At 37.8% G+C, this 20,590-nt stretch overlaps 2 protein-coding genes across 4 annotated transcripts in view; one reads left to right on the forward strand and one right to left on the reverse strand.

Annotated features, from left to right (window-relative positions):
- The first annotated feature begins 707 nt into the window (after window positions 1-707).
- Window positions 708-20,590, forward strand: part of chm (lysine acetyltransferase chameau) — a 30,348-nt gene continuing 10,465 nt past the window's right edge. Inside the window, exons 1-8 of one of the 3 annotated variants that reach the window (XM_028174917.2) lie at window positions 708-869; window positions 1,665-2,477; window positions 3,052-3,203; window positions 3,438-3,574; window positions 4,253-4,446; window positions 5,302-5,507; window positions 6,087-6,279; window positions 6,699-6,893. In XM_028174917.2, the coding sequence (XP_028030718.2) occupies window positions 855-869; window positions 1,665-2,477; window positions 3,052-3,203; window positions 3,438-3,574; window positions 4,253-4,446; window positions 5,302-5,507; window positions 6,087-6,279; window positions 6,699-6,893 (1,905 nt within the window). In that variant the 5' untranslated portion in view covers window positions 708-854. The remainder of the gene's footprint in view (window positions 870-1,664; window positions 2,478-3,051; window positions 3,204-3,437; window positions 3,575-4,252; window positions 4,447-5,301; window positions 5,508-6,086; window positions 6,280-6,698; window positions 6,894-20,590) is intronic. The other 2 variants (XM_028174919.2, XM_028174918.2) reach the window with 2 other exon arrangements.
- LOC114250529 (uncharacterized) lies at window positions 14,766-16,678 on the reverse strand. Its single transcript, XM_089731810.1, has 2 exons — window positions 16,544-16,678; window positions 14,766-16,079 (listed from the first exon to the last, which is right to left on the reverse strand). The coding sequence occupies exons 1-2, from the start codon at window positions 16,549-16,551 to the stop codon at window positions 15,461-15,463; spliced, it is 627 nt and encodes a 208-aa protein (XP_089587936.1). The 5' UTR covers window positions 16,552-16,678; the 3' UTR covers window positions 14,766-15,460.

Genomic DNA, 20,590 nt, shown 5'->3' on the forward strand with positions numbered 1-20,590 from the left:
TCCCTAATTTTTTTCAAAAATATTATAGCCTATGTCACTCGAGAATAGTGTAGCTTCCTAGCAGTGAAATAATTTTTCAATTCGGTTCAGTAGTTTCGGTGCCTATTCAATACAAACAAACAAATCTTCCCTCTTTATAATATTAGTATAGATTAGCATAGACATATATTTCGATTGAAAAACGGCGAGTTTTTTAGCGAGTATTTTATCGGATTATTTCGAAAAATGTCCAATGTCGACCATGGATCAAGAAAGACTGATTGTGAAACTAGTAGAGTAGATACGTTGTCTAGTAGAGTAGATACCGCGAGATTTGAGCGGGCCGAGACCGGAGCGAGATCGAACCGTGAACGGCGTCATAGAGTGGATCGAGCTTTAGTGTTTCTTTTGGTTATATCACTTATAACATGCGTTGTCCGTAGCTTGTGAACCATTTATAGTACTATCTGAGAAAGTTCATAAGTGAAGAAAAAAAGCTGGGTGTTGTTCATAACTTTATTACATTTTAATCTATTTACTGAATTATCAATTTCATTTCATTCAATTTCATTTCCATTGTTATTGTTATTTTCACATTCAGATGTTTTTTTTAATTTAACAGAGATGCCACTGGCCTTTTTTGAAATTTAATTGCTAAGTAGTTTATTTTCATTGCTTTTGCCAATGGACGAATCAAGCAAAAAACAAAATTGTCATACGTCATTACTGTCAAATGACAAATAATGGTTGATAGCCAGCTTGTAAAAATAATTTATTCATAGGTAAATAAAAATAACTGATAATATTAACTTCAAACAAATAAAGCTATTTGAGATTTTATATACTTTAGCCTGTTTCTATAAATAATCGGAAAAATGACGAATCTGGATGTAAGTATTGTTTGAATTAAACTCAATTCTATGACTAATATTTAGAAAAAAGGTACGTTTACATTTTGTAAATTGTCGATAGAAAGTACAATTGAAAAAAAAAACAAATATCTATCTTACAAGAATTAAAATACCTTAAAAGATACCAAACATGACTTACCTAACAACTTACTTATATATAAAACTAGCTGACCTAGCAGACTTCGTAGTGCCTCAATCGATAAATAACAGATCTAAAATTTTGTATAAAATAAACTTACAACAAACAAACAACCAAACACAAACCTAAAGGAATCCGTCCGACGGGGGACACATCAAAGGAAAAACAAAATTGTTATTTTTATTGAATTCCGAGCATTTTCATATTTATCTACCTTTTAAACCTTCTATGGACTTCTACAAATAATTCAAGGCCAAAATTAGTCAAATCGGTCCAGCCATTCTCGAGTTTTAGCGAGACTAACGAACAGCAATTCATTTTTATATATATATATTACTTTTAAGCAATATATGTCACTGATTAGATCTTAATCTAGAATTACTACAATTAAAAGGGAAAAAAAAACAATGAGTTTGATAGAAATCCTCTTAATATCGTACAAAAATTCTTAATGTACAATAGAAATATATGAAAAATAATATTTTACTGTTTTTATTGAGTTGATTGAGAGTGAGAGATTGAGAAAGTTCTCAAACTTGCCTTTTTCTCATTACATAGAAATAATAACTAAAACAAAAAAATTCAATTAAAAAGAAGAGTCACCATTGTAAATAGTTATCATGGTAATATTTCAGGTAAGCAATAGTAGCACAGACAGCAGCTCTGGTTCTTCATCAGACTCAAGCAGCAGTGACAGTACATCCACCAGCTCTGGCTCTGGGTCCAGCAGTTCTGATTCTGAGTCATCAACTTCTGACACTCCTGTAACCTCAACTGCTCCAGCACCTAAATCTCCTACTAAAGCTAAAGAACCTGAGAAAAAGGAAGATGATAATCCAGAAACCACCACCAAGTCTAAGGCTTCATCTTCAAGTGATGATGATGTACCAAAATTGGAGAGCCCAAAAACCTTACCTCCAAGAAGACGCTGTTCTGCAAAACCTAAAACAGTCGCAATGGTACTAGCCAAAGGTAAAACGGCACTGAGGTCCTCGGGAGCTAAAACACCAAAACCAGCAGTAAAAACTGGATCAAAACCAAAACCAGAGACACGTGATTCTAATGCATTAAAGAAAAAAAGCATCTTCTCTCCTGATAATAGCTCAGAATCTGAATCGGAAAGTAAATCATTGAAAAGTCCAAAAGAATCTCCGAGAAGTAAACGAAGCTCACGGAAATCGAGTGAGGAGAAGGTTGCCCCTGCAACACCATTAGGAAATGACGATTCAAATTCCAAAGATTCTAAAGACTCCAAAGATAGTGTAAAGAGAAAAAACGGAAACAAAGCAAATGGTCCACCATCAAAGAAATCACCAGACAACAAAAGTGTATCATCCTGTTCATCGAGTCAGTCCTCAATTGAATCTGTATCTTCAGACAGCGACAGCGAACCATCTACGAAAAAAGAAAATGGTAAAACTGGAAAGGTCAAACCGAATCCCACTAAGGTATGTTCAAAAAATAAACTGTTGATTATCAGATAGATTTTTACGTTTTGTACGTTTTCTGGTGCTTAGCAGTTGCCGGAATAATCCAAAGACTCGGTACTGGTGTATTAATGATGATTGTTATACTGTATAGAAGTAGACAATTGATGGTGCTGAATGAATGGTGAATGGGTAAAATTATTTACACTCTCACTTCTGTCACAGTAGACAACAAATACCACCCACCCATTATAACAAATTTAGAATATCTTACCAAAGTATTTTATTTACCAAACTAATTAAATTTTGAATCTATATTAAAGTGTATTAGACAGGTTATTCGTTCTCCTTTTAATAAAATGGATTGCTAAGTGTGGATCGTATAAAAACAGATACACAGTGAACTAAGCTATTACCAAATAGATGTGTTTATGTTCATAATTCACTAAATAAGAGAATAAAATTTAATAGATATTTATAAATTAATATTTTTAGCATAATATAATTTCTTATGAATGTCATACCTATCTATCCATCTCAAAACCATATTAACAAAAAATGTAATTATAACTCAATGTCTATTATATTGTCTCAGCAGCAAGAAGATGTAATAAAAATAGATACACTAGAAGCAACAATGCCTAGAAAGCTAACCAGATCACTTTCCGCCCGGGTTTCACGTATAGCAGCTGCAACGAAGATTAATAACACAGATACGGATTCTGAAGTTGATGAAAAAGAGAAAGGGTATGTCGGCATTTTACATTAGCTTATAAAAACGTTTTTATATACCAGTGAATATATGGATAACACATATGATTTGTGAAAAAAATATTTTTTTTTTTTTTTCTTGAAAAATCTAACTTAACATCTCTTTGTGTAAATGTTATCAGAATTTATAATATTTCATTATAAAGATGTTATAATAAATAAATGTGTTACAATATCAATTATATTTTAATTTCGTTTTTTTTTTCTCAGAAAAGATACCAAAAAACCTCTAAAAGGCAGGCCTAGTATTCAAACCCGATCACCAGTAATACCACCACTTTTGACAACGGCTGAACCATCAGAGCGTCGTTGTCCTGTGCGAGGATGTGATTCCTTAGGACATTTGGGTTTGAACTTCAAACTAGTTAAATAGTTGTTAAAGACATTTAATAAATACAGGTGGAGTGTGTCAAAGCAATATTCCTTGAAAAGTTGCATGATGAATTGTTGCCATGCTCTGTTATATACTATCACACGTAGCTTAATTTTTCACATCAAGTTGGTATTGTTTTTCTGTGGTATTTAGGCTTCAGATCATGTTATTGAATACGTGTTGTGCTTAGTTTTTTAGTGTGTACCTACTACTTTTATATATAACCAGATTTGTCAAGGAGTTGAATAAGTGAAAAAAAACAATGTTTTCATTTCCTGTTCGGTTCTCATATTTCCTTTGCAGTGGGTCATCCATGCTTTTATCTGGTTTTCGGTCACTTCTATAGAGCTTGTTACCGCGACTGTGACGTGAATAATAAAATATTAATACATTTTTATTTATTACTTATATTGGTGGACGAGCTCATAGCCCACCTGGTGTTAAGTGGTTACTGGAGCCTATAGACATCTATAACGTAAATGCGCCACCCACCTTGAGATATAAATTGTAAGGTCTCAATATAGCTACAACGGCTGCCCCACCCTTCAAACCGAAACGCATTACTGCTTCACGGCAGAAATAGGCAGGGTGGTGGTACCTACCCGCGCGGACTCACAAGAGGTCCTACCACCAGTGAGCATTGTTGCGGCAGGTGGCAAGGCGGAGCGGCACTTCACGTGGGCGGCGTGTCCGCTGTACCACAACGTGTCGGGCGCGTGGTGCGCCGCCGCCAGCGAGGAGCGCGCCGCCGCCGCCGCCGCCCGCCGCCGCGCCCTCGCGCACCTGTCGCAGCGGCCGCGCTCCATGCCCACCATAGAGCAGCGAGCCTACCAGCTCAAGGTCAAGGTCAGTCCGCCGCTGTCTGCGCGCCTAGCTGTAACTTAGCAGAAGTGAAAGCCATGTTCAGTCTTCTCTCCCACCATAAATAGATCGACAATGAAACGATATTTTTTGGACGAACGAATTCCTTATGGGACGATGCGGAGGGGTACCCTAACCGGGAAAGAACGTCCGTAACGTAAGATTTTTATTAGTAATGCACACAGTATGCGACTTAACTTTGTGATAGCGTACAAAAAACAACATATTTTTTATCATTCATTGACCACGATCTCAGAGCGTTCGTTTGCGCAATACACTAACTCTTATGCAAACAACCGTGAATGAAGTGTACCACAATAAGTTCGCACGTTACCGAATGACCGTGGGTTGTTGCGAAACCTCCAGTTTTATTTTCTCTATACCTCGAATAGAACTTAAAATTAATATTTTTATAATAAGGAACTTCGTTCCTATCCGGTGTCCCACGACATCACACATCTTTTTTTTTATTGCTTAGATGGGTGGACGAGCTCACAGCCCACCTGGTGTTAAGTGGTTACTGGAGCCCATAGACATTACAACGTAAATGCGCCACCCAATTTGAGATATAAATTCTAAGGTCTCAGTATAGTTACAACAGCTGCCCCGCCCATCAAACCGAAACGCATTACTGCTTCACGGCAGAAGCAGGCAGGGTGGTGGTACCTACCCGTGCGGACTCACAAGAGGTCCTACCACCGGTAATTACGAAAATTATAATTTTGCGGGCTTGTTTTTTATTGCACGACGTTATTCCTTCAGCGTGGAAGTCAATCGTGAACATTTGTTGAAAATTTATTAGAAATTAAATTAAATAATTTATCAAAAATTTTGCTTAAGGATATGCGTTCGAAATGGAAGGGTAGTCAGGAGCTAAACGAGAAGTTGGCAGCGTCGGGCAACGATGAGTTGACGGAAGAAAGGGAACCGATATTGGAGGGCTTCGCTCCCGATTACGATCTGAGATTGTTCCGGGAGGCTCAGGCCTTGGCCGCCATCAAGATAGAAGAAGAACTCGGTGAAATAATCACAGATAGAGGCACTAGGTGAGTTATCGTTAGTCTATCTTATTTTATCATCATCATTACATAATATAAAACAAAGTCGCTTTCTCTGTCCCTATATCCCTATGTATGCTTAAATCTTTAAAACTACGCAACGGATTTTGATGCGGTTTTTTTTTAATAGATAGAGTGATTGAAGAGGAAGGTTTATATGCATAATAACATCCATTAAATAGTGGAGAAATCAATAATAAATTACAGTTTCCGGAGCGAAGCGAGGAATCTGTGTATCACAATAGGTTTTAACTGGTGGTAGGACCTCTTGTGAGTCCGCGCGGGTGGGTACCACCACCCTGCCTATTTCTGTCGTGAAGCAGTAATGCGTTTCGGTTTGAAGGGTGGGGCAGCCGTTTTAACTATACTGAGACCTTAGAACTTATATCTCAAGGTAGGTGGCGGCATTTACGTTGTAGATGTCTATGGGCTCTGGTAACCGCTTAACCTAAGCAAATAAAAATAAAAAAGATTATTATGATCCCGTAATTCCTAATAGCTAGTTTTAAACACATAAAAATGATGTAACCCGACAGCAATAAAAATATAAAGTTTATCCTATTAAAGGACGTATCACGACAGGTTCGTAGTGATGGGTAAATACATGATGGAGGTGTGGTACCAGTCGCCGTACCCCGGGGCGGCGGCCAGGGTCCCGCGCCTCTTCGTCTGCGAGTTCTGTCTGGCGCACCAGCAGAGCGCCGCCGGGGCCGCGCGACACCGAGACAAGTGCGTCTGGAGGCACCCGCCCGGAGACGAGGTTCCGTATCATTCATAAAGCCCTAATTTTTTTTAAGAGATTTTATGACCTGGTAATTAAGACCTTTAAGTCGTGTCTTATTTTAATTTATATTCTTATTTTAACGAACAATGATAATATGAAGTGAAATGAAATGAAATGAGATGATATGGGATGATATAATAATATAATCTCAGTAAAATGGTGGTCATTTACTGAGACTATAAAGCCCCCATTATTGCCTCTCGATCACAGACACATAGGCCTCTCCCCCCTTCCATCTTCTTCTATTTTTCTTTTGATATCGTGATAGTTAACTTGTCGCAACCCTAGTTGTGATTGTAACTAATTTAAGGCAACATTAATATCATAATTGCCATTTAGGGTGTGCAAGTGTGCAAGACGTTACACTATACAACTGAGACTTAGAACTCATACAGGTGTACAGGAAGGACGATCTCAGCGTTTGGCAAGTCGACGGCCGGAAGCACAAGCAGTACTGTCAGCAGCTGTGCCTGCTGGCCAAGTTCTTCCTCGACCACAAGACCCTGTACTACGATGTGGAGCCGTTCCTCTTCTACGTGATGACCAACGCCGACAGCGAGGGTTGTCACATCGTGGGATATTTCAGTAAGGTACGATCGTTTAAAACGTTTTTTTTTTAATGCTTAGATGGGTGGACGACCTCAAAGTTGAAAAATTGTCCACATGTAAACGGCATGTTATTGTTGGAAGATTCGCCGAAATATGTGGTCAGAGGATATTTTTTAATACACTGAGATGGTGCTCCTTACTTCTACCATCCATAGGCTTTACGAATAAAATGCGATTTTTTTGTTTTTTTTTCCTGCCTTTTTTTATTGCTGCGATGGGTGGCCGAGCTCACAGCCCACCTGGTGTTAAGTGGTTACTGGACCTCATAGACATCTACAACGTAAATGCGCCACCCACCTTGAGATATAAGTTCTAAGATCTCAGTATAGTTACGGCTGCCCCACCCTTCAAACCGAAACGCATCACTGCACTTACGGCAGAAATAGGCAGGGCGGTGGTACCCACCCGCGCGGACTCACAAGAGGTCCTACCACCAGTTAGGCTCACAAACTTATTTTGTCTACTGCCCACTTCGAGAATAAATTCTTTTCCAGCGCCCCCATTTTTTTTCTGGGTCTCTTACCGCCCCCCTTTAGGCCTGTAGCGCCCACAAGGGGACGTTATCACCCACTTTGGGAAAGGCTGGTTCAAATTAATATCCAGTGCTTTTGCGTTTCGTTCCCTGTAAAACGGGGAGACGTCATGAAGGTACACAGTGACGTCATATTAGCAATGGATAATGAAACGTGCATGATGTGTTCACGGGTGCTCACGGTCGTCAATCTGCTAACAAACATTATAAAATGTTAATGCAATCTCGATATGATTTTTCAATAACCTCCTGCCGCTCTTTACTAAATACTCAACATTACTAAGTACCCTCCCGGAGTCGTAATTCTTGGGAACTCTCTAACAGATGCGGGTGAGTGATACCGATACATCTCCTAAAGTGTTCTTAAAAATTAATAAAAATATCACAAACAAGTGCTTGTAAATATGGTTGCTTAAAATTGATATTCCTCAAGAATTTCTTGAATTCTACAAAACAGCTGAGTTATTTCTGATCACTCTGGATAATTAGAATTATGAAATAAAGTTGTACATCCATTGTTGTTAATTTGCCGTATTATTAATAAACGTTGTCGTTATCCAGACAATCTTGGAATACTGACAATAATTTTATTTAGCTTTTCAATTACCCAGAGTATTTATTACGAATGGTCGTAGTACAATTTTGTAACTGACAAACTAATTGTTAATATTTTTTTTTTTAAGACTTACTTAAAAAAACAAAATATTTACAATTTATAAAACTGTAACAAACTTTGAAAATTACATCGTAATTAGTTTAATTTGAGAATGACCAGACGTCGTTTCAGCCGATACGTGAAAATATAAAAAAAAATTAAACATTTAATGTTTTTAGTTATATTCAGCAGTCAATAAATTCGCATTTCATAGCAGAACGAACAATTCTTTAATATCTTTAACCACACCTTCTTCGGAGCTTTCGGGGAGGGGGTATTTTAAAAAAAAAATCCTTAGTGCCTATTTAACGGCTTAGGTTCTAGGAGTACATTGTGAGTTAGTGAGTTAGGGAATTGTTTTACTAGTATATACATACATGAGCTTTGAGCATGACCTGTGGCAAGCAGTGGTAGCTTGGCAGCATCACTTGTGACCCCGATTAGGTATAACTACCCTGTAAGTGCATACAGTTTTAGAATTCTTCGCTAAATCGAAATATGTACAATTACAACAGATAACAAGTAATTTCATACAAATTGAATCATAGTATGTACTTATATCTGAAATCAAAACAAAACGCACACATGCACAGTGGTGTAGGATCGTCTGCATAGCGTAGCGTAGTGTTTACGTACCGGCGTAGTAGGGACGCCATTGAGCGTAGCGTCAGCTGTGAGGTCGACGACCCCCGAGACGACGCACCCCCATGCACCGCCCACTTCATAGGGTTGAATGTACGTCAGTTTATTTATTTTTAGCTTAACACGGAATTTATGAGGTTTTTATTACACAAATTAAACTCAGGTCGGCAACGTAATACTGCAATTTGTTTATATTTCCATTCACATAAAGTTGAGTGTGTACGTGTACGTTTACTCACCGTTAGCAAGATATATGTGTTTGAACTTGCAAACCCAGAATAATAAAAAAATATTATTATTTTATGCATAATAACAAAATCTCTTAATTACTCTTCCTGAATGTTGTGAAGACAAACCATCATGCATAGGGAACAAGTTGAAAAATTGTCCACCTGGAAACAGCATGTTATAGTTGGAAGATTCACCGAAATATCTGTTCAGAGGATACTTTTTAATACACTGAGATGGTGCTCCTTACTTCTTCCCTCCATAGGCTTTACGAATGAAACACGCAAGTATTTTAGATTACTCTCTGAATACAGTTTCTTTTTGGTTTTTTTTTCTGCCTTTTTTTATTGTTGCGATGGGTGGTCGAGCTCACAGCCCACCTGGTGTTAAGTAGGTACTGGAGCCCACAGAGATCTATAACGTAAATGACGCCACCCATCTTGAGATATGAGTTTTAAGGTCTCCATATAGTTACAACGGCTGCCCCGTCCTTCAAACCGAAACGCATTACTGCTTCACCACAGAAATAGGCAGGGTGGTGGTATCTACCCGTGCGGACTCACAAGAGGTCCTACCACCAGTAAAACTTTTTCTAGTAACCCCTCGAGGGTTATACTAGATTCACAGAGCGAATAGATGAACTCACGGGGCTCTAACTTGACGACGTTGCTAACACTAGCCCTAGCAAGAGCAGTGTTTCGCAGAATCTATCCAGATCGGAAACGCAACCCACCGGGAAGATCCGGCAAGAAACTCTGTGCGCTGTGTCTATGGATTAGAAAGTTTTTTAAACGCCTTACGCAGTTTTACTTACGCGTGTTTCTTTATCTCTCTTCCTCTGTCACCTTCATCTTTTTATCTTTTTCGTAACCTATTTTCCAGCTTCCTCCAAAAAGCTTGAAATCGTCTACCTAGACGTGATAGTGATCTTTGGAGCCACACTACCTACAGTCATAAGTCTGGATTCCAAGGCTGTGACACCGGTTTACAACACAATTAAGGTTTCCATCTCATGTCTCAAGCGTCGAAGCCACGGCATTCTCTTTCTAAAGGATCCAGCTTTTTTTTATTGCTTAGATGGGTGGACGAGCTCACAGCCCGCCTGGTGTTAAGTGGTTACTGGAGCCCATAGACATCTACAACGTAAACGCGCCACCCACCTTGAGATATAAGTTCTAAGGTCTAGTATAGTTACAACGGTTGCCCCACCCTTCAAATCGAAACGCATTACTGCTTCACGGCAGAAATAAGCAGGGCGGTGGTACCTACCCGCGCGGACTCAAGATGTCCTACCACCAGTAAAACTACCTAAGTTTATCTAAATTGGCCATAATCGCGTATATTTCTTATTCAAACAAAATCCATTGGTTTTTTTCATTCCCGACAAATTCTGTTTCTGTTTCAAACAAGTGATTCTTTGCACATTATAATGATTATATACATATATGTATATGAAACAAAAAAAAGCTAATTGCATTTTTTAACCCTTATTGAATTAATATTACGACGTAGGTTTTTTTTTAAACAATGAAGTTTTAAATTTTATCAATATTAAATTTTAATTAAAAGAAAGCTACATCAAAACCCTATTTCCTCTGTAGTACGAAGCGCTACGGCACTCGTAGCGCCGTAGAACCCTTGACGTAAACCTGGTGCCATTGCCCGTAGAGCGTCTACGGCGTAGTACAACGGTCCCAACGGTTACAATGGACGTGTACTGATAAAAAAATTTCATTCAAGTGATGAATAAGTTTACAATGACATGAATGACGTTTTGGAGTTTTAGGTAATTAGCTTGATCCGTGCTGTAGCTTGATTGATGAAAAACAAACAAATGTATGAATGCGATCGCTCTTTTGACCCGGTAACTTCTCGTTCGGTATTCAATTAAATTGATTTATAATAGGGGCATTCGTTTTCAATTGATTGTAACGTAAATTTTAATAATTGCACAAAAAATTTTAGTCTACAGGTGGATAAATTTAATGGTTGAAAAGAACACGAATAAAAGCTTTTTGAAGTGCAACTTCTTTAGGCGCATGAGGGTAAATTTTTTACAGAACGTCACGCAGGTATGCAACGGAAGTGACATCAAACTACTATTGAAATTAAGTACTTGTCAAATGTCAGTCTTGTCATATCTGTACTAAAAGTAGACTGTTTAGTATTCTTCTAATATTCCTCCTTGAGTCAGTTATCCTCAATGCTGAGGGTCGTGACCTCATGAGGCTTTTTTGGGAAAATACACATGGTGGGGTCCTCCCACGACAGTGCTTTTGGAAGAGATTCAGATCTTCGAGGCCGCTGAAGCCTTATTGAGGTCCTATTTAACCGCCGCCTGACATTCGTCCTTGACTGTTTTAAGGTATAAAGGTCAAACTACAACTAAACCCACTTCCTTTCTCATCCGGGCTTGGGACCGGCATTAGCAAAGTTAAAGTTCTAGTATAGTATACATTAATATTATACGTAGATGTGGAGATAAGCTAAGACAAAACTATAAATTTATCGAAAACACTACGTATTTTACTGGTGGTAGGACCTCTTGTGAATCCGCACGGGTAGATACCACCCCCCGCCTATTTCCGCCGTGAAGCAGTAATGCGTTTCGGTTTGAAGGGAGGGCCAGCCGTTATAGATGTCTGGGCTCCAGCAAGCAGTTTACAAGGACAATAGGGCAAGGGCTGTGAGCTCGTCCACTCATATAAGCAATAAAAAAAGTTTTAAACAAAACAAAATAGTGGCTCACATTAATGAGTCGATCCTTTGTCTTCTGATCATTCATTTCGGGAACGGTATGGAAAAGAATACCATAAAAAGTACAGTAGCGTACGCAAACATTAAAAACATAACAATATACGAAAAAAAATAAAAAAATCAAATAAAACTCATATCGAATTGAGTCAAAACTTGTTGTTGTCGATCGAGAAATGAATTTACGCCTTTTAAACTATCAAATAAATGATCAAATTGAAAAAAAATAATTTATTTCTTACTTAATTCGTATACGCGTTCTATTAACAGAAACAATAGATTAAGACAGTATCGTATCTTAAAAGCCATAAGCTAAGAAAAAACTGAAGCAAATACGCTGTTTTGATTAATTCAAATTTAAGTGTATAATCTTTCTCGTATGCTTAAAAATATCACAACTGTTTCTTTCTCTTAAATTGCCGACAAGAATATCCAGCCATACCAGCTATTTCAACAAACTCGACTATCACAAGACTTATTTTTCAATCGTTATTCATAAACACAATAAATCATAAATTAATTTATGGAATAGATAAATAGGATCATTCTGCAAACGAATTCTTATATAATAAAAATTCAATTAACTTGTAGAAAATAATACAGTAGGTAATATAAAAACAATATTCAAGATCATATTCTGAGAATTGGCTTGAATATTAAATAAACCGAATCATATCCAAGTGCCTGACATTAGTTATATAATATATAAAAACTTTACAAAAAAGAGACAACGTTTAAGATTTAATCCTTGAAGGAATAAGGAGGCGGGACTCGTCTCTCCCTTTCGTCAGTCGTCTAGACTCATCGATCGTAATAATACTGTAGACTGTAAAACTCACATCCGAATTTACGTACGGACAGTAAAACAACAGCTTTAGATGGTATCGTCAGCAGAACAGTTCAATATCAACAAACAATTATTATTAATGTCCTCGTGTTTCCAATACCAGGTTAACCGTCAAACTGTTTTGGTCGCGCAGTGCGCAGATTCAAAATATGTATATATATCAGACATCACTACTATGGGAGAAATAAAGATGTAAATGTGAAAATTATTCGGAAGAATTTATTTGAAATTAATATATAAAAATATATCTTAAGTGCCATAAATGTTACCTGATCAGGCGACATTATTTTTTTCTGATAATGATATGCTTTTTATAAATTTATTAAAATATCGAATTAAATCTACACAAATTTACTGAAGATAATTTGTCTATTAGATCGCCTTTGTTACGAGTAACAAACACGTTTTGTAATAGTGTTTGTTTTGCCGACGTTACGTTGCCAACGAATCGTTCGTCGACCCCGCACCCGCAGCCCCAGGTATTCCTGGGGAAATATGTTTCAATACGACTAGACAACGCCCAACGACAACGGCGTGGCCTGTTTCTGAAAAACTGATCAATATTTAGAACCTAGATTCTGAAGTCGTCGTGGCCTATAGGATAAGACGTCCGGTGCATTCGTATATTATATAGCGATACAACGGTGTTCGAATCCCGCAGGCGGGTAATTACGTACTTGACAAATGTTCACGATTGACTTCCACGGTGAAGGAATAACATCGTGTAATAAAAATCAAACCCGCAAAATTATACTTTGCGTAATTACTGGTGGTAGGACCTCTTGTCAGTCCGCGCGGGTAGACACCACCACCCTGCCTATTTCAGTGGGGCAGTTGGCAGGCATTACTGAGACCTTAGAACTTATATCTCAAGGTGGGTGGTTCATTTACGTTGTAGATGTCTATGGGCCAGTTACCACTTAACACCAGGTGGCTGTGAGCTCGTCCACCCATCTGAGCAATAAATAAATAAAAAATTGAATGCAAAGTTAAGATAAGGTAATAGGAAATTTGAAATCTAATTATCTCAGTGAGCCAACGTTATATAGCATCACACACGAGGCTGCATTAATTTATTGTCAATACAGGAAAAATATGTTACTATTTTTGTGTTGCGGAGGGATGAGTCAAGAACTGTTGAACGATGCAGACAAGGCTGACTATTCATGCGATGAATGCGAATCTCTGACCACAAAGATATGAGTAGGCAGATTGCATCGAAACTTGTAAAGCTTATTTTGACATTCTCCTTCACGTGGCCTTCGCGATTAGAAATAATTGGCTGTCAATGTCGCGAATTTGTCAAATCAAATCAAAAAGTTTTTATTCAACATAAATGAAAGTACATACTTGTTGAACGTCAAAAAAACTACCGCCAATTCACAAAAAACTAGCCTCCGTCCTGAGAAGAATTGGCAAAAAACTATTTTTTTTAATGTCAGATTTTTTTTTTTAATATTAGATTTTGTCGACAAGCCGGACTTCTGATCTGGGCTGAAGATTACCATTCGCTATATGAAGCATCGTAATTAACGCGTCTCCTTCAATCTTGGCTTGTAGGTACTTATATGTACAACTGCCTTTAGTGCTAATGCTTTGTTAAAAGCATCATAAAAAAAAGTTAAAGAAAATTGTATCGTATTCTTTAATCATGTTGTTACACGTCAAAATTAGATTTGATGAATTTAAAATTTAAACGCATCTGCAATGAGGGTAGTTTCGGAAAATCGAAACCGTAATGTGGCGAACGAGATCGTTGACCCTCGCGTCAGCTGATTGTTGTTTCCTGATAATGGTATACGTTTAAAAAATATTTTATAAAAGTTGCTAGGAATTACCAGAACGAATTATGCCATGTGTTATTTGTATTATTACTACATACTAGTAGTCCCGCAGTAGTCGAAATTCGACTATAATTAATTGAAATTATAATTTTGAACATTAATATGGCTCTATTGTCAAAGTCTATTATACTATCAGATTTCGCCAAGACTACACTATAGACAAATAATATTAAAGTTATACAATATTAATCTATTCTCAATTTGACCATACACTCTAAGCAAAAATAAAATTTGACAATTAACAAAGAGTATATATATTGTTATGTTATATGTGTGTCAAATACACGGTATTGTGTATAATGTTTTTTTATTGATTTAATGTATGTAGGTGTGGGTCTAAATGAAATACTCTTTTCTAGGGTTTCACAATAATTTTTATTTAATTCTTAGAGAGCACTTTGAACACGTCTTACTCCTAATGGCGGCGTCGTGCGAGAGAGCGAACTAGAGCTACATCCGTCCCTTTCACACATCATGCGTTCAGAATCTTTCACTCGTTCAGAAATGTTTTACAATAATTAGAAATGTTAGTAATAATTAAATAATTAAATCCTACAACTCGGCCTTCCTGCACATCAGTCTGGCCTCAGACTGAAAATACTGAGATAATAAAATAGTTCTTATGAATTAAAAATAAAAATAACAAAAATAAAATCTCTAACTTTACCTTAATGTACCTAATACTACTACTATGCAATTTTTTTTTTTTTTCTAAACATTTTTACACAATAATAACGCTACAAAATATTTTTAGTTAAACCTTATACTACCTATTACAAACAATCATGCTATAACTCTGCACACAGCTAAAAAAACAAATAGTAATTACTCTTACTTAGTACATAACACAACAAAACCAGTAGGTTTAAACTATCAGTTTAGAGGCAAACAAGTTACAATGACACAGAGAACAGCAATGCATGATAATTATTCACAGTTACTTATTCAATAACAAAATGAGCAATGTAAATACTAGATCAACCTAAAATAAACAAACAGTGTAGTGTTACAATGCACCTAAACACTCAGACCAGAGTTAGATTGAGTCAAGGCCACCTCTTCATGAAATCTAATGCTGATGTAGTTCGTACTGGCCCATCTTTGCTTCTGTCTATTTTTTCGACCTCATATCGACCTTTCCCCATTTCCCTAGTGATGCGATATGGTCCATAAAATTTAGGTTTCAATTTTAGGGCGTTCCCAAATTGTGTCCTTTGAATAGCTACAAGATCTCCAACCTTGTACATTTCTCCTACTTTACGTCGTTTATTATAAGTCTTTCTATTCTCCTCTTGCATTCTTAAAATTTGAGCTTTGGCTTCTCTTCGTGCTTCTTCTCTCCTATTCATAAATTGCAATCTATTTTCTTCTTCTAAATATTCTAAAATTGATAAATCTTCTTTCAGTTTAAGTTTCACTCCTGTTAACAGTTCGAATGGTGTAGTACAGATTGCCCGCTGGTATGTGCTGTTTATCATTTGTTGTAGTTTGCTTGTATATTTGTACCAGTGACCAGGTTCTTCAATAATGGCTAGTCGTCTTGGTCTTTGTGAAACTGGTACATCATCCTTCAACACAATCTTCAGCCTGATAGGTGCATCTTTAGTCTTCAAAGGTGTGTAACTGTCAATAATTTCCCTCACCGCTGTACAGTGGTCATCGCTACTGGAAGATAGACAGATAGCATTTTGATATGATATGTCATAACAAGGAGGCCTGACCTCAACCAAACCCTTGTCAATAACTGTGATAGTATTTACTAAAAATTGTTGACCCAGTATTACATCATATGGTATTCCACCTGTAGGTACAATATACAAATTAATACTATATCTGTGACTGTCAATAGTTAAATCTGTGTCGAACTTACCAATCGAAAATACTTTAGAACTTCCTAACCCAGTAAGCAACATTTTTTCTGGTATGTACTCGCATTTTAGTTTTGTAAACAAATCAAAAGTTATTAAATTTAAGTCGCTACCTGTGTCAATTAAACAATTAGTCACATAGTTACCAACTTTTACTGATTTTACACTCATGTTTACAGAATCACGTTTGTTTACACTTAATAAATTTGACGAAACAATATGATTTAGTTGTTGACAACTAAAATTTGGCATTTCACTCACTTGTTCATTTAAATCGCATTGCTCACGTTCGTATAGTTCGTTCTCGTTCTTCTCGTCGTCCTCCTGCTGTCGAACAAACATAGATCGCCGATCTTGTTCATCACCTCCTCCATGATAATTATTTGATGCTTTTTTAGCTTCCATACCTTGTGATGCGCGGCACTCCGTACCCTTGTGCCCGAACCCGTTGCACTTGAAGCATTTGATACCTCTGCGGCAGGAACTAGATAGGTGCCCTCTTTCACCACAATTGTAACATCGATGAATCTGCCTAGGCATTACCGCCGCGTCTCGCTGACCTCGTCTCATGGTATCAACACTTTTTTTGGACTTCTCTTTGAAACTTTCATATAATACTAATTTCTCCTTGAGCACAGAATACGACGTTACCCCGTAAAATAACAACTTGTTAGATTCATAGTCAGATATTCCGTCGATTATATACTGAATCGCGACGTAATCCGGAAACTTAGCTCTTTTTCCGAGTTCTTTCATTACGAGCATATATTGATAAAACGACTCATTGGGTTGTTTTTTCCGTCTGCTCATTGTCTCATGCATTTGTTTACTGTTTATCACCTCAGGGAATTCCTTCATCAAAGCCACTTTTAGTTCTTCGTAACTTCTGAAAGTTTTTTCGCTTTGTAGCCACAATTCTGCTGTTCCAGCTAAACATCGTCGCGCTATAATGAGTTTCTGCTGCTGGCTCCACCCAAATATATCGGCATTATCGTCTTTTTTTTTTTTTTTTTTTTTTTTTTCCTACCTAAGCTGAGAGCCTTGAGAGGCTATATCAGCGTAACCCTAACTTTAGTAGGTGAGCTCACGGGGCTCAAACCTGACGATGTTGCTAACACGAACCCTAGCAAGAGTCGTGCTTCGCAGAATCTACCACCGGATCGGAACCGCGACCCACTGAGAAGATCCGGCGAGAAACTCAGTGGGCTGTGTCTGGGAGTTAATTTACTCGTCGAGCCCTTCGTCGCAAGCGACGGGTTCGACGAGAACGGTGACCGGGGTTATCGTCGAGATCTTGTGTCCACTTCGCAGAAGAGTACGTGATGTCATCACCCGTGAACTTTGGCACAGCATCCATCGTGTAAAATAAATTCTTGCTATCGTCGTTTTTGCTCTCCGCCATCGTGCAGAATCGTCGTATATCGTCGTATAAATGCGTCTTTCGTCTTTGAAAAATGTAACCGGCGGCGTGGCGTCGGCGCAGGTTAAGTATGGCGGCCGCGGCGTTGTTCACACCACGCGACAACTTCGTAAAATATGCGTAGATACGTTAAATCATTTAGACCCTGATATTCCTGAGTATCCCGGACGAGAAATTGTAGGTGTGGGTCTAAATGAAATACTCTTTTCTAGGGTTTCACAATAATTTTTATTTAATTCTTAGAGAGCACTTTGAACACGTCTTACTCCTAATGGCGGCGTCGTGCGAGAGAGCGAACTAGAGCTACATCCGTCCCTTTCACACATCATGCGTTCAGAATCTTTCACTCGTTCAGAAATGTTTTACAATAATTAGAAATGTTAGTAATAATTAAATAATTAAATCCTACATGTATATTTAATGCATAATTTAAAAATAAAATTATCATTCTGCACTCCTCTATGTTCTCTATAAGTGTTAGAAATTTCTTAATTCTCCGTCCGCGCAATTTTCGTAAAAAGGGCTACAAAGTTTTTGCTTCACGTATAAAATATAGATAATATGTTCATTATTGTTCGGGAACATGTACCCATCGAAAGAAATGTATGAAATATTTGAATTCCTCTCCCCTCGTCTGGGTAGTGTAAATAAGCCGACTAGACGTCTAGCCAACCTGTGTTCGTGTGAACGACTCCCTACGATTCCACTGATCCAATTAACGAAAATATGTATTAAATAATTACACTTTTACGAATATGTTTCCTAGGATTTCGAGCACAAACTTGAATTTTGTTAGGTTATTTATTAGGTTATAGGAAGGGCGTGTACGCGGTCTTGAATTCAACAAGTGTACTTGCGATTTAAAACGGTTTTAATGACGAAATTAATTATTGTAATTTCCCAAAAACTAAATTAAAATTAGTTTTTCTACTTTGTAGATCAATGTACTTTTTTTAATGTTCATTTTCATCCAAATTCTGTTTGCTAGGAACGCCACACACTACCACCTGCTCACTAAGTTTCTCGCCGGATCTTCTCAGTGGGTCGCGTTTCCGATCCGGTGGTAGATTCTGCGAAACACGGCTCTTGCTAGGGCCATTGTTAGCACCACTCCGGCTTGAGCCCCGTGAGCTCACCTACACGTTAGGGCGAAGCTGATATAGCCTCTCAAGGCTATCAGCAAAGGTAGGAAAAAAAATCACCTAATCTAACTACCAGCTTAAAAGGAATATCAACGCAAATTTGCGTACGGTTAGATATCGTTCCACAATGGACCGTAACATCAAGGTTTTAAGATTAAGATCAATTAAAAATATCAACACAAGCTTCCTTTTTAATAGGCTCCGTATTCATAAAAAAAACACATTACATTACTAAAAGCACAAAGCAAAGCAATACCACGCCGCTATTGAATACTGACAGAAGCGCCTCCAATAACACCAAAAGTCCATATAAGTCATACCCGGCTTTGGTGTCATCAAAGTATTTATACATTCTACCAGAATTACCTGAGCTAATCTTTAATCCAAATATAATAGTCAATAAAACAAAGCATATATAACTAGTCAGGTCATAGGTATTGTCACACAGTAAAAACTTTTCTTTTAGAATGCTGGCCACAAAAAAGTTTATTGAATTCGAATTTCGAATTGTTCATGAAAATAAAAATGTATACTTTTTTAGAATTCTACTCATTTTTAAATATGGAGTGGACGCTTAAAGAAGACCGTGTTGCAGTTATTGCGTTGCATCGTTGCGGTTACGCGCCAATTAAAATTTTTAACATACTGAAAATTTTGAATATAACCAAAAGATTCGTTTATCGTACCATCAAACGATACAATGAAGACTCTAGTGTAGATGACAGGTCAAGAAGTGGTCGCCCTCGGTCTGTTAGGACTCCAGCAGTGATAAAAGCTGTGAAGGCGCGAATTCAAAGAAATCCCAAACGTAAGCAGAAACTGTTGGCCCTTCAGATGGGGTTAAGCAGAACCACGGTGAAAAGGGTGTTAAATGAAGACTTAGGGCTTCGGGCATATCGAAGAAAAACAGGACATCGTTTGAATGCTCGTCTAATGGACCTGAGACTGAAGAGATGCCGCGCTTTGTTGAAGCGGTACGCGGGAAAAAAATATCGGGAAATTCTTTTTTCGGATGAAAAAATTTTTACCGTAGAAGAGAGCTACAATAAACAAAATGATAAGGTGTACGCACACAGTAGTGAAGAAGCGAGCAACCGTATTCCGCGTGTCCAACGAGGTCATTTTCCATCCTCGCTCATGGTATGGTTGGAAGTTTCTTATTGGGGCTTAACAGAGGTACATTTTTGTGAGAATGGTGTAAAAACGAATGCAGTTGTATATCAAAATACAGTCCTGACGAACCTTGTGGAACCTGTTTCTCATACCATGTTCAATAACAGGCACTGGGTATTCCAACAAGATTCGGCGCCAGCTCATAGAGCGAAGAGCACACGAGACTGGCTGGCGGCGTCTGAAATCGACTTCATCCGGCACGAAGACTGGCCCTCCTCCAGTCCAGGTTTGAATCCGTTAGATTACAAGATATGGCAACACTTGGAGGAAAAGGCGTGCTCAAAGCCTTATCCCAATTTGGAGTCACTCAAGACATCCTTGATTAAGGCAGCCGCTGATATTGACATGGACCTCGTTCGTGCTGCGATAGACGACTGGCCGCGCAGATTGAAGGCCTGTATTCAAAATCACGGAGGTCATTTTGAATAAACTTTAGTGTCATAAGAATCTATGTTTTGTTAAGTTCATTTTGGTATATGAATGGTTACATAATGAATAAACTTGTTTCAATTATTTTACATTAAACATGTGACAGAATTTATGACCTGACTAGGTACTAATATATAAATTTAT

This window comes from Bombyx mandarina, chromosome 12, assembly GCF_030267445.1.
Source record: "Bombyx mandarina strain Sakado chromosome 12, ASM3026744v2".
Classification (NCBI taxonomy): domain Eukaryota; kingdom Metazoa; phylum Arthropoda; class Insecta; order Lepidoptera; family Bombycidae; genus Bombyx; species Bombyx mandarina.